This window comes from Gymnoscopelus braueri (assembly GCF_963280865.1).
Source record: "Gymnoscopelus braueri genome assembly, chromosome: 18".
Taxonomy (NCBI): domain Eukaryota; kingdom Metazoa; phylum Chordata; class Actinopteri; order Myctophiformes; family Myctophidae; genus Gymnoscopelus; species Gymnoscopelus braueri.
Genome location: NC_137618.1, coordinates 36,619,354 through 36,633,134, shown reverse-complemented (window position 1 = coordinate 36,633,134; position 13,781 = coordinate 36,619,354). Strand labels below are relative to the sequence as shown.

The following is a 13,781-nucleotide window of genomic DNA, read 5'->3' as shown; positions in this document are numbered from 1 at the left end:
TATTATTATTATTATTATTATTATTATTATCTAAACAATCATTGTGTAATGCTATATAGACTAAAAACTACGAACAATTTACCAGCTAAATTAATTTAAAAAATGCAATATATTACTGTAGTCATTCCCGGCTCTAGAGCACTTTTTTATTGTCATTGCTCTCATTGAGAACTCTTGCTCTACACTACAGAGTCCTGCTGCCAGGCTGCAAAAATCTCTTCATTCCCAGTGATCTGAGTACACCTAGCCTTGCTCACCTGAAAGATCTAGCCACAAAACGTAAGGATATTATTTTTGTACAATGCATTGATATAATAATTATTCCATTACTTCTACAATGTATAGTTCAAACATTACTTTTTCACGCACGCACACACGCGCGCACGCACGCACGCACGCACGCACGCACACGCACACGCACGCACACCCACACACACACACACACGCAGATTGATTGATTGATTGATTGATTGATTGTTTGTTTGATTCATTGATTCATTGATTCATTGTTTCAATGATTCATTGATTCATTGATTGATTCATTGATTCATTCCAGGTTTTTTCAAGATATTCAACATCACTGCAAATGATGTGGCTGAATATGCAAAGAGGTATTTGCCAAAGGATTGGAAACAGACAAAGGCAAATCATGTTACCTGGGAGTTTGGCAATAGCCAGCATCCACCCTTGGGGTGGCTCCAAGAATTCTGGAAGTTTCTCAACACTCACATCAGAGATCTAAGTTGTTTCAATGGCATGCCATTAATTCCCATCAAACCCCAAGATGACGTCAAGCATACCGTACAACTTGCAAGATTACAACAGAACTCAACCCTAATTTTTCAGAAAAACAAACTAACCAGCTTGCCAGACCAAATTGTTCAAATTGTGAAAACAGTTGGTGGAACAGTTGTGAGAGGCGACGACTGGCTGAAGCACGAGGACCTTGACACTTATGTGTTGAACCCATCTCCAAGGAGTGTCATGCAACTCTTTGTGAACTTAGATTGTCAGCATGTCATCAATGAAATCAAGACTGTCCCTCTGAAAAACAGGGAAGAACTTAAAGATTATCTTTCTGGTTTGGATTCTCTTTCAGTCACTGAGAAAAATGTCCTGTCAAAGTTGCCTCTTTTCCAAACCATGGATGGAAGATGTGTTGCCGTCCAGTCTAAAAAAGCTGTACTTTTAAGTTCAAGTCCAAAAATACCAACAGATCTCCCCATGCCTGATACAGTTGTACAGTGTGCCACTGAGGCTGATCGCAGACTACTTCTACTGCTTAACATTGTTCTCTTGGATACAGCTGAAGCAACTGGCCTCCTAATTGATGGAATTGAAAGGAGGGATTTTGGCAAAGAAAATGTAGTGAAAATCATGACTTGGATTCTAAAACATGGCAACATCCTTTTCTCTCAGAATGATGCTTTGAAAAAGCGATTGAAAGAGTTGAACTTCATTGAAATGAACGGAGAGCTGAAACGCACCTCAAGCTTCTTTGATCCAAGAATAAAAGAATTCAAAGTTCTTTTTGGATCAGATTTCTTTCCCCCATCTGTTTATACGGAGACCCCACAGATGCTTGGGAGCTTAAAAGATCTTGGATTGCTGACTAAAATGACTGATGTCACTCCAAACCTCTTGTTGCAAGCTGTCACACAGATTGAAAAATTGAATTCACATTCTGAAAAGGAGGCTGTTCAAAAGTCTGAGGTGCTTTTAAAACTGCTGAATACTAATGATTTGCTGGCCAATTTCTCAAAAGAGCAGCTTGAATGTCTCACTGTGTTACAATGGATCCCATGTGTCAAACCAGGTGATAAGAACACATTAGGAAAGGGCAAAGGAAAAGGCCTCTTCTGCCCAAAGGAAGTAAGACATTCAATGTATGAGGACATTGTTGGGCATGTAATGCCTCTGACAGGAGAGCTCAGTGAGAATGTTGGTACCAAACTTGGTCTCCAACGCGTACCCCCGCCTGAGAAGGTGAAAGAGAATTTGTCAGCATTGAGATCCTTGGTACAGACAATGAAGACTCCAGACACAGATACCAACTTCAAGAGGAAGTTGCACAGCATTTACAGACACATGCAAGAACACATTTCTGCATTCCAAAAAGTGATAACGGATGGTGAATGTTGGCTATGGACCCACAACCAGTTTGTTTCCCCTCGGGATCTTGTTCTTGACTACCCATCTAGTCTGGATCTGAGCTCTTACATTAAGAAGGTGCCAAAAGAATTTCTACCCTTTAAGAGATTGTTGAGCAAGTTTGGACTAAGGCCATGCCTTTCAGATGAAGAAACAATGGGTATACTTAATGATATCAAGCAAAGCATTGATGAAAGGAAAGAGAAGTTTGCACGTTCATCTGAGCTGAATGTCTCAATAGCTATTCTTAACTGGACATGGAGAGAGAAGAAGTCTGTTACTGGTGATATCCCTGTGCCCGTCAGGGCAGAGGCTGACCGATTTACCCTCAAACCACTGTCAACAACAGTCTTCTGTGACATAAACAGAGAGGGATTGGAGGCACTTAATAAGGATGAGGAAGAATTCTATGTGATCCATGAGCAGATACCAAAAGCAACTGCGGAGTGGCTGAAGGTTCCACTTCTGAGCACCCGCATCCTCAGTCCAGAACAAGTGGGAATAGAACAATGTGGGCAGCATGAACCCATAACCACGAGGATTAAGAACATTCTTAATGAATATGATGAAGAAAATGACATTTTCAAAGAGCTGATACAAAATGCTGAGGATGCTCGTGCAAAAGACTGCAAGTTCATGGTGGATTTCAGAGTGCACAATGCCCCTCTTGAAAGTCTGATTGACCCTGGCATGTCTCTTTGCCAAGGGCCATGTCTTTGGGCATTCAATAATGAGCTATTCACAGAAGATGACTGGGAAAACATAGTCAGGGTAGGAGCCGCCTCAAAGGCTAATATGGTTGAGAAAATTGGGAAGTTTGGACTTGGATTTAACACTGTATATCACGTGACAGATGTTCCCTCCATCCTCAGTGGCAACCATCTTCTCATTCTTGATCCAAATGTCAACCACCTGAAGAAGCATATCAAAAGCAAAGCAGATTCTGGAATCAAGCTGGACCTCTCTCAACAGCGACTCTTGCATTGGTTTTCTGGTCAGTTCAGACCATATGAATGCATTTTCGATTGCAATTTCTCCAAAGCAAATACTCCTACTCTCTACCCAGGTACTCTGATCAAACTACCTTTTCGGACACGTGAAGAGGCTCTCACATCTGAAATCTGTACAAAGGTGTATGACAAACACAGTATTGTCACCTTCCAGCAGCACTTAGCCAACAACTCACAAACTCACCTGCTGTTTCTGAAGAATGTCAGCACCATATCTCTACAAAACATTGCAGATAATGCTCCAACTCCTCCAAAAGAGGACCATATCAAAACCATTTTCACAGTTTCAAAAACAGTTTTGAAAAAAACGGCGATTCCAGATGAAACCCATACATTAAAGCAGCGCGACGCTGAGAAAAAACTGATGAAACTTGAAGAAAAATGTAAAGAAGTAATTGACTGCTGCACGGTCAGCATTGCTGAAATAACCCAACATTGTGATGGCTCTAATGTCCAGGCCTGGCTTCTGTACAATTGCTTCGGGACACAGGACTCCTTACAAATGGCCCTTAAAGATGACAAGAAAGCCAAATTCTCTTTGCCTGTCGGGGGAATCGCTGTACCCTTGCACAATGATCCAAAAACCAAGAAATGGGTCACATCTCAGACTGATCTAGTTGGACAGGCATTTTGCTCCCTCCCTCTTTCCATTCACACTGGCCTTCCAGTGAATATAAATGGAGCATTTGCTGTGACTTCCAATCGCAAAGGCTTATGGGAGACTGGAGTAAAACATCAGTGGAACCAAGCTCTTCTTAAGGATCCTACAGCCACGGCATATATCACAGTACTTTTAACTCTGAAGAGTATGGCTGAAAATGGGGAGCTAGAAAGTTACTGTTATCACACCTTTTGGCCTGACAGGGAGAAAGTGAGTGATACTTTTAAGCCTCTGGCAGATGCCTTTTACTTTGCCACCACCCAGTGCTCCAGCAAGCCCCTTGAGCTCTTCAATGATGGTAAACATTGGTGCTCAATCGACAAGGCTATATTTTTACATCAAAGCATTGAAGAGGACAAAAGGATTGGCAGGCTTGCAATGAAGGTGTGTCAGAGCTATGTAAAGGCACCTAACCATGTTGTTCCTCTTCCACTGTGGGTGAGAAACAGCTTCAGAGATGCTGGCTTGGAAAAGGCCCTACAGAGCAGAATGTGGAACTGGGAAAAGTTTTACAATGAAGTGGTGTTTAGCAACCTGAGTACCATGGACCCTGAGAGTAGAAATGCTCTTGTGCTGCATGCTATTGACCTCAACAGTGAGCCAATTGACAATCTACTTAAGTGTTATCCATGCATTCCCACACAGAGTGGACAGCTCCAGTATATCAAGAAGCTTGTCAATCCATCAGGGAAAGTAGCCTGCCTGTTTGATAATAACGAAGGACGCTTACTTGGAGGGACTGAAAGTGACTTTTGTTCCCCCAAAAGGATTCAGCGGCTTCTGGAATTGGGAATGCTTAATTATAAACTCCCATTGGAAGACATCTTGGACAGAGCAGACAAAATCCCTTGTGTTTGGAGCAAAGACAAAAGCAAAGCCTATGAACATCTGAGGTGCATCCTTGACGCTCTGAGGAGTTCCCATAAAGAGGAGGGCTCTCCTTACTGGGATCTACTAAGGAATACATCATTTATTCCAGCATTTCCTCCAAACAGTGAAAAAGACCAAATGGTACAACTTTGGAAGCCTGTTGATGTTTTTAGTGACCAATGCCGCTACCTTGTAAGCATGATACATCCTGTGGTAGATCATACAAATCTGAACCTGCAAAGTGATGATCCAGTACTCAAAATTCTGGGAATTCATCAAAGTTCTGATTTGAAACCTGAGACTGTACTTCAACAGCTCCAAGAAGCTTGTAAGCAAACTAAATCCTTCAACATTTCCAAGTCTACACTTCACAAAATAGCCTATGAATGCTACAAGTTTCTGGATCAGTGGCTCTACAATTTGGGGGATTCTAAACTCATTTCAGAGACTGCACATTCATTCCCATTTATTCTCGTTGGGGACATGTTTGAGCATGTGAAATCTGTGGCCGAAAATGTGGAATTTGAAGCAAAACCATATCTCCATGGGCTTCCAACAGTCTTCAGTGTCTTCACAAAATTGTGGGAATGTGTGGGAGTTGAAAAGAAATTCACAGTTGATCAGTGTCTCACTGTACTCAAGACACTACATACTCTCCATGGATCCAACCCCCTTCCAAAATCTGATCTCACAATTTGCGTAACAATATTAAACAGAGGATTGTATGAAGCTGAAGAGAGAACCCCAAGTGACTGCCTCATGCCTAATGAACATGGTGTTTTACAACCTGCAAGCACACTATATTTCAATGACAGCCCCTGGATAACAGTCACTTCAACAGTCACCTTGTGCCATGAGATTATCCCACGTGTCATGGCTCAGTATTTTGGAATCAAGACAACCAAGCGTCAAACTCTGCAAGATCATTTAGTGGACTCACCCTTTGCTTTTCAGTTTGGACAGCAAGAGCAACTGACTGTCCGAATTAAAAACATAATTTCAGCTTATCCAGCCAAGAAGGATATCCTGAAGGAGCTCATCCAAAATGCAGATGATGCAGAAGCAACAGAAATCCACTTTGTTTGGGACAAAAGGCAGCATGGCACGGAGAAAACATTTGGGGAGAAGTGGAACCAGCTACAGGGCCCGGCACTATGTGTATACAACAACAAGGTGTTTTCTGAGGCAGATCTAAAAGGCATTCAACAGCTAGGAGAAGGTGGAAAACATGACATTCAAGGGAAAACAGGAAAATACGGTCTTGGATTCAACTCTGTTTACCATTTGACTGATTGCCCTTCAATCATGACTGGGGATGAAAAACTCGGCATTTTTGATCCAAATCTGAAATACATTGAAGGTTCGTCAGGAAAACAACCTAATGGGTGTGGTTACAATCTAGCAAATGTCTTTAAGGAGATGTATGATGATGTCTACAAGTCATTTCTTCCAGACAAATTTCCACTTGGAGATGGCACCATGTTCAGATTGCCTCTTAGAACAGAAGCCATGGCAAACGACTCCAAAATATCGAACCAGGAAGTGACTAACCAGGATATGATTGAGTTGTCCAAAGCCCTGTCTGAAGATCCTGAAGGATTGATTCTGTTTCTGAAAAACATCCGCAAAATACAATTCCATGAAATAAACGAACACTCGCAAGACCTCAACACAACCTTCACGATTGAAAAAAATCTCCCAAAGAAGAGCAGTGAAGAAAGAAGATCTTTTCAAAAGCATCTATGCACGGCACTGAAATCTGACAAACCAGCAACACCATACAAAGTCATTTATGATGTCAGCATTTCAGCCAGTGACAAAAGGAGGAGTAAGTGGATCATTGCGGAGCAGTTTGGCTCCTTCAAAAGCAGCACTGGAAAAGTGAGGAATCATTCAGGCAATATACCCCAAGCAGCACTAGCTGCATGTGTGCGTTCTAAGCCAGTCAAAATGGGAGACTTTATTGGAGGAGTCTTTTGTTCACTTCCTCTGCCAGGCAAAACTGGACTTCCAATACATGTTAATGGAAACTTTGAGGTAGATTCCTCCAGGAGGGACCTTTGGAAAGCAGATGGCCAAAGTCTGAAAACTATCTGGAATGAGTCTTTAAAACAGAACGTCATAGCTCCATTGTATGCCGATTTGATTCATTACCTCCATGGTAGCATTGCTAATATGAAAGTCCATTCCAGAACTGATAAGTATTCATCAGCAGCACTTGATCGTTCTTACTTGCATTTTTTCCCAACTGTCTCAAAAGACATTGCCCAGGATTGGCATGGTATGATACAAGAGGTGTATCGATCAGTGAAAGAGAAAGCGCTGGATGTCATTCCATTGTTGCGGCGCTCAAAACGTAATATTGTCAAACGTAAAAATCAGTCAATTACAGAGTTCACATTTGACTGGTGTACTGTCACAAAGACAGAACTGACTGATGCACCTCACTTGATAAACCCAAAGAGTACCCACATGAGTCCCATTTTGGAGGATCTTGGAATGAAGGTAGTTCCTTTTTCCATAAAAATGTCAGAAATTTGGAAGGGTTTCAATACTGCTGAAATTGAATTGAACTCAGTCAGTCCTTCAACTGTGCGAAATTTCCTTAGAGAAAAAACGCTGAATGATGAGAACCAAACTAACGGAGGTTTACCTTTACCTATCTCACACACTCTGATTAGAAATGAAAACAGATGCTCCGAGCTGTTAAACTTCTGCTTGGAAGATGTCAACAAAGACAATTGCACTTCAATTGATGGGCTTCCGCTTCTTCTCACAAAAGATAAAGTTCTGAGAGTGTTCAATTGTACATCTCCCAAGCTTATGTCAAGATATGATAACCTGTTCTTCGGATATGAGGCAGATTTTGCAGATTATAGCATTAATACGAACAAGATTCTAGAAGATGGTGGCTTTCTTCACAGTTTGACAATTCCCACATCAGTGAAGTATATAAAACCTTTACTTCAGCATCATCTTCAAGACTGTGAAGTTGATCCAGGCTGTAACCTCCATGTCCCAAATGAGGCAATAGAGAAGTGGCTGAAAGAACTTTGGAGATTCTTCACAAGCCAAATCACAACATCATCACTACTAGATGGAGGAAGTGAGCAACACATGACGCTGAGTACCGTTAAGGAGCTGTTCTATGACTGTTGTATATTGCACGTTGTATGTCCAAGTTTAGACAACAGACCCTTTCTGCAAACAATGAAAGACATGCCAAGTGTGATTCCTTTTGGCAGAGAAGAGGACATATCAAGCATTCTGTTTAAACTTGGATTTACAGAGCTTAATTGGTCATTCTACACTGAGGTGAGCAAACAGATAGATTCACTTTTTAAGCCTGAACTCATGAATCCAAATGACAAACATGCTGTATTAAATCAAGTCAACAAACTCAATCATTCAGATTTTTCAGACCTTTCCAACGATGAGTTAACAGAACTTCAACGTTTTTTTCAATCTGGAATAACCACGTCCAAAACAAAACAGGATTATCAGAGAAAGCTCACATCCTTGCCATTATTTGAAACAATACATGGGGAGTGCGTGCATCTAGATCATGATCTTGGACAAGTATTCCTCCTCAACTTGACCTTTATCCAAGTGCCAGGAATTTCAGATGTCTTACGGCTGCATCACAGCAACACAATTTTTCTCAAGCCCAGTTCTGTGAATAAGTCACTATCCGAACACTTGAACATCGAAATACTGTCTGATTTGGAGTTTTTCATGAAGTTAATCTTGCCCATCCTACACAAGCTCACAGAAAGACAGATTATTAACTGTGTCGAAACATTGTTGTTGTTACAACGTTCTTATTACAATTACCATGAGCAGCTGGACAAAATAATCTCTTCACTGAAGGATGTGAAATTGATTCAGAGTGTCCATGGGAAGTTGGAGAAGGCATCTTACTACTTTGATGAGAGTGTTGAGATGTATAAGATGATGATGCCTCAAGACAAATTTGTACCTGAGAGCTTTTGGAAAGAGTTTGACACATTCCAGCAGCCACAAGTGAAAGCACTGGTCAAAGCACTTGGATTGAAACATGTTGTGTCAAAGGAGGAGATGATAGATTTTGCACACCAAATAGAACAAGAGGCAAAAGGCCAATTTGAACTCAAGGAGCTGAAACAGAAGTCATCAAAACTGTTGGAAACAGTGAGAGAACTGATGGAACCAGCCTTGACACAAGAGAGCGATGAGGAAAAACAAAAGGAAAAACAAAAGGAAAACCAAAAGTTGACGGAGAGAATTGCTGACATCAAATTCATTTTTCCTGTAGCAATTCGAAACGATCTGTGTGACTACCATCAGCCATTTGCAACCAAAAGGACTGCTGTTGCAATCAAAGGATCTTTGATTCAAAGTGGTGAAGTATTCAGGAATCAACATCAACATCTGATTTGGACCTCAATGCCAGTAATAGCTTTACCAGGCCACTGGTCAAAGAACAAAATGCAATGCATGGTGATGCATGCTGGAGCCCTTGATATGCCACCTGGCCCGTGCGTCACCACAAACATCAGCAACATCTGTCAAGTGCCTTGTCAAACTAATGACTTGATAAAAACTCGTGCTGAAGTGTTTCGGATTTCATATGACTATCTACAAACAAATGAATTTAATAGTCATTCACTGACTGGCCTCCCTGTTGTGCTGGTTGAAAACGACACAAAACTGGTGAAAAGTGAAGAAACATCTCTAAACCTCTGCAAAGACTGGGCGTTCAGGCCCTATTTTTACAAAATTCCTGAGGCCGATATCATGTATGCAAGGTTCTTCAAAAAAATTGGTGTTAATGAGGAGCCAACAGCAGTGCAGTATTGCAATGTCCTTGGAGCAATTTATACTGAGTCCTGTGATAAAAATACTCCAAACCCAAATCAGTGGAACACTATCAAACATGCCGTGAAGGCACTGTTTAAACTAATAAAAAATCAAGAGAGCCAATCAGCCCTTAAACTACCAAGGGTTTTACACCTTCCTTCAAGCAATGGTAGGTTGTATCCATCAAACACACTCTATTTCAATGACACATTGTTTCAGGCAAGCAGGTTAGAAAGAGCATTGGAGAACAAAATAAACCTCTTAAAAAATCACCTTTTGTGCAAGGATTCGTTTGAACGTCATCGACTGCTGCAGTTGCTACCAAAGGATATTCAGCCCAAAATGCTCTCTCAGTATACTATGGAGAAGGTGGTGGATTCACACATGCTGCTTTGCGAGTATGGAGCCTGCTGCAAGTTTAGTGGATGGTTTGAGAAGCATCTCTCCTCAATACACTTCAGACATGGACTTATCTGCCTCATCAGAGCGCAGTCAAGTGGCAAAATTACACAAGAAGGCGCAACTAACATGTGCCAGCAGATGTTTGGCAGCATTCAGATGGTCTGCTGCAAAAGCCTTGAAACAGAGCTTTGGTTTGATCAACAACCACTAAATGAAACCAAGTCTGAAACAGAGGTCAATGTCGAAAAGGGAGAAGAAGTTTGCATTTTCTACTTGAAACACAGTGACAGTATGGCTCGTAAAGTGATTAATAAAGTCAACCTGACACTGACTAAAGAGATAAATGCTCTCTTAGATAATAGCATTCCCTCAGTCCACCTAAGAGTTATTGAACAGTTACTTGACAGTGACTCACTGGAGGAGGTTCAGAAAATACTGGCTGTGAACGGAATTCATGACAGTGCTGAAACTCAGAACCTTCTTTTTTGTCCACCCACCCCTGGGACCGGTATCCCTGAGGAATGGAAGGATTCCCTAGATCAGAGCTTCATCAATAACTTTGAAGAAGGAGAATACGTTGGCTATAATGACTCTGCCTCAGACGAGGAGTACATGTATGCAGTTATTGTTGAGAAGCTGCCAGAGCCTGCTGGACAATTATATTCACACAGATACAAAATCCGAATTGGTAAAGATGAGGTCATCGAAGTCAGCTCCCTCGATCTATATCAGTTTAAACGAGAGAAGAAGCCAAAACAGGAGAGGAAGCCAACTTGCATGGAGCTAGAGCCATTAATGCTCTCTGTGACACATACCTCGCAAGCGTCATCTACAAGGCCTTCACCCACAACTTTTGAGGAGCCCAAAAAGGAAATTGATGAATGTTTGGCAGAGATCTGGACTCTTTCTGAGGAGGACAGGCAAAAGGCCATTAAACGTCTGTACCTGAGATGGCATCCGGACAAAAAACGAGACTATGAAGAGCTCGCCACTGAAGCATTCCAGTACTTGCGGAACAGAATTGATGAGCTGATGACAGGCAAATCGTCAAACTCTTCTCATCCACGGCAGAACACAAATTCCAGACACTCCCATCCAAGGCAGAACACAAATGACTTCTATGAGGAGTGGGATCAAGAGGCCAGGCGCCACAGACATGGTCGAGAGAAGTTCCATAGAGACTATCATTCATTCAGTTATAACTTTTGGACACATCATGGAAATGTCCCAAGACCAGACCGAGAGGAGGCCCAGCGCTGGTGTAGACAGGCTCGCTGTGATCTCACAGCCGCTCACAATGACACTAGCAGTGGGAGCACCGAGTGGTGTCTGTTCAAGGTCCATCAAGCAGTGGAAAAAGCTCTCATTGCTGCAGAGTACAAAAGAACAGGTCAACAGGGCAACAACTGCTCCATTACACAACTCGCTGAAAGAATTTCCCGCTACAGATCTCAGTTCATTAATTTGCCCCAGGTTGTAGAAGAACTACAGTTACTGGGAGTTAACGCCAAGAAGACTCAGTATCCAAGCTGTCACCCTCCTCCCCTCATTCCCAATGGGCAGTTCAAACCAGAGAATGAAACTCGAGCACTGGAGCTGGCATCAGATATTCTCAGTCAAATCGAGGCATATGTCAATTAATCATTCAAGATGGTAGGCTAAACGTGTTGAGTTGAGTTTAAGAAGATACTGTTAAAATTGTTGTCAACCATACATATTGTGATCTGATCTTTGTAAACAAAGTAAATATTTAGAGGGACCAATAAACTAGATTTTTCTTTGAGATGAAAATGAAATGGAAGAAACTTTAAAACATTCAACATTAAGAACATGAAATAAAATGCATGGTTGTACTTCAAGTTCATTGACTTTTATGCTTGAGAACTTTATTTTGAGATGTAATACTGGAATTTTACTAAATACATTTAAACCATCCATATCTTTTATCTGTTTTATTTTCTGAGCTGTGATTTCTTATCAGAATGTAAGGGCAGAGGGTGGCATGGTTAGTCATTAGTAAAGTTGCACTTAAAAAACATCCTATGTGCATTTTTCTTTCTTCAGTAATGCGTATAATTCATGGTATGGAGGAAGCAGTATATTAATACATTTTCAAGGGCATCACTCACTGTGAATACTTACTGTAGAATAGAATACTGTGCCTGCCTGGAATCATGTGTCATCTTTTTTTCCCTACTGTCACAAAAGAACACAATACAAAAAGAAGTTAAATATTATGAATTAAAACAAACAAGCAAAAACAAACACCTAAATCTGATGTACTGTATATTACACCTTGTCCGGCAGCTAAAGGACCTATTTTGGGAAATGTGGTCTATAGTTTTTTTATTGGCCCAAAATATTGTCTATATGCATAATATTCATGAAACTACCTGCTGACCAGCTGTCAGCATTGACCTTTCTTTCTTTTTTTACAATGGGTTATATGTAACTCGATATACCCCCTCTAGAAGCTCAATAGCCTTCCATAATGTTAAACAAGAATGCTGTGAAGGAGGTGAGATCTCAACAGTCACCAGAATAGAACAGTCTTCTCCTTGTGTTAGGGGAGTGTGTGCTTTGTCTCATTTTGGAAGTGGTCTGTTCCCAGTGTTTGTACAATACAAAATGTTTACAGGGCTCATCATGTTTCTTGTTCCTCCATCGTCTCCATGAGCGAGAAACTCTTCCAAATTCTAGTTAGTAAGGGTTCATATTAACCAGATTCAGTCTTTGTCCTACTGTAGATCTTCTGATGAACCCGCCACACGTGTCCACTATCTATTAATAACTTACACAAGACCTATAGTGCGTAGCAAAAAAATCCTGAAGGGGCGTCAACAAGTGTCATTTGGTAGTGGCGGACATCTTGGTGGGTCATAAACAGGTTGACTTAACATTGACTGCCACCAATATGTCTGCAGCTACTATGCCCCCCCGTGGTGACGACACTTTGCCAAGCACTATAGGTTCCAAAGTGGTGTGCACATGTAAAAGGAAGGACCATACTGTGATCTTTAACATATTTAACATGCTATGAGGAAGGGGGGGAAGGTACACAGTAAAATCTGGAGCGTTAGTTTAAACAGGTTAACGCACCAGACTTTACTGGTTAAGCAAAGCACATGAAATACTTGCCTTGTACAGTACATGCAACTCAACATTTGCAAACACTCACACTCAACATTCAATGTTGATGGCACTCAAATCTGACATTCTGCATCACACCCACATTGTCTACCTTTTATCAGTTTGTGCATTCTTAATCATTATTCATAGAACTAAATCATAATTTGGGGATAGAAATGCATGTTTGTAATGGTTGATGTTCATATCAAGTATAGCCATCTTGGTAAAAAAAAAAAGAAAGAAAAGAAAACAATACTCTCCTGTCTTCATTCATTTCCTAACAAACAGCTGAGGACCTTATTGAAATCAAGTTGAACGTGAGCTGGGAGAGGAACGGGCATCTGTTAAATACTTAAGGCTTAATTCAAGACTTTACATTTGGCTAAGCTGCTAATGCATGAATACCTATGTTGAATACACTTATTGTAAGTCGCTTTGGATAAAAGCGTCTGCTAAATGACTGTAATGTAATGTAATGAATGATTGGGCTCTCCATCATCTATCGTGTTCAAATGATCACATGAACATGCCTGTCAGCAGTCACTCAAAGCAACATGTCATGTTACTCGTATTGGGTATTTGTTCTTAATAAAATGGTACATGACATGTCACATACTTTGAAAAGAACAAACTAAGGAAGTTAAGGGTGGAACCACAATACTCTTTCTAAATTACTTAATAAACTACACTACAGTAAGTACAACCACAGGAATGATTCG

The 13,781-nt window shown here is 41.0% G+C and overlaps 1 protein-coding gene across 1 annotated transcript in view; it reads left to right on the top strand.

Annotated features, from left to right (window-relative positions):
- Positions 1 to 11,868, top strand: part of LOC308105787 (sacsin-like) — a 141,662-nt gene extending 129,794 nt beyond the window's left edge. Inside the window, exons 7-9 of the mRNA XM_080456714.1 lie at positions 191 to 279; positions 557 to 8,007; positions 8,536 to 11,868. Coding sequence (XP_080312840.1) covers positions 191 to 279; positions 557 to 8,007; positions 8,536 to 11,574 — 10,579 coding nt within the window. The 3' untranslated portion in view covers positions 11,575 to 11,868. The remainder of the gene's footprint in view (positions 1 to 190; positions 280 to 556; positions 8,008 to 8,535) is intronic.
- The last annotated feature ends 1,913 nt before the right edge of the window (positions 11,869 to 13,781 follow it).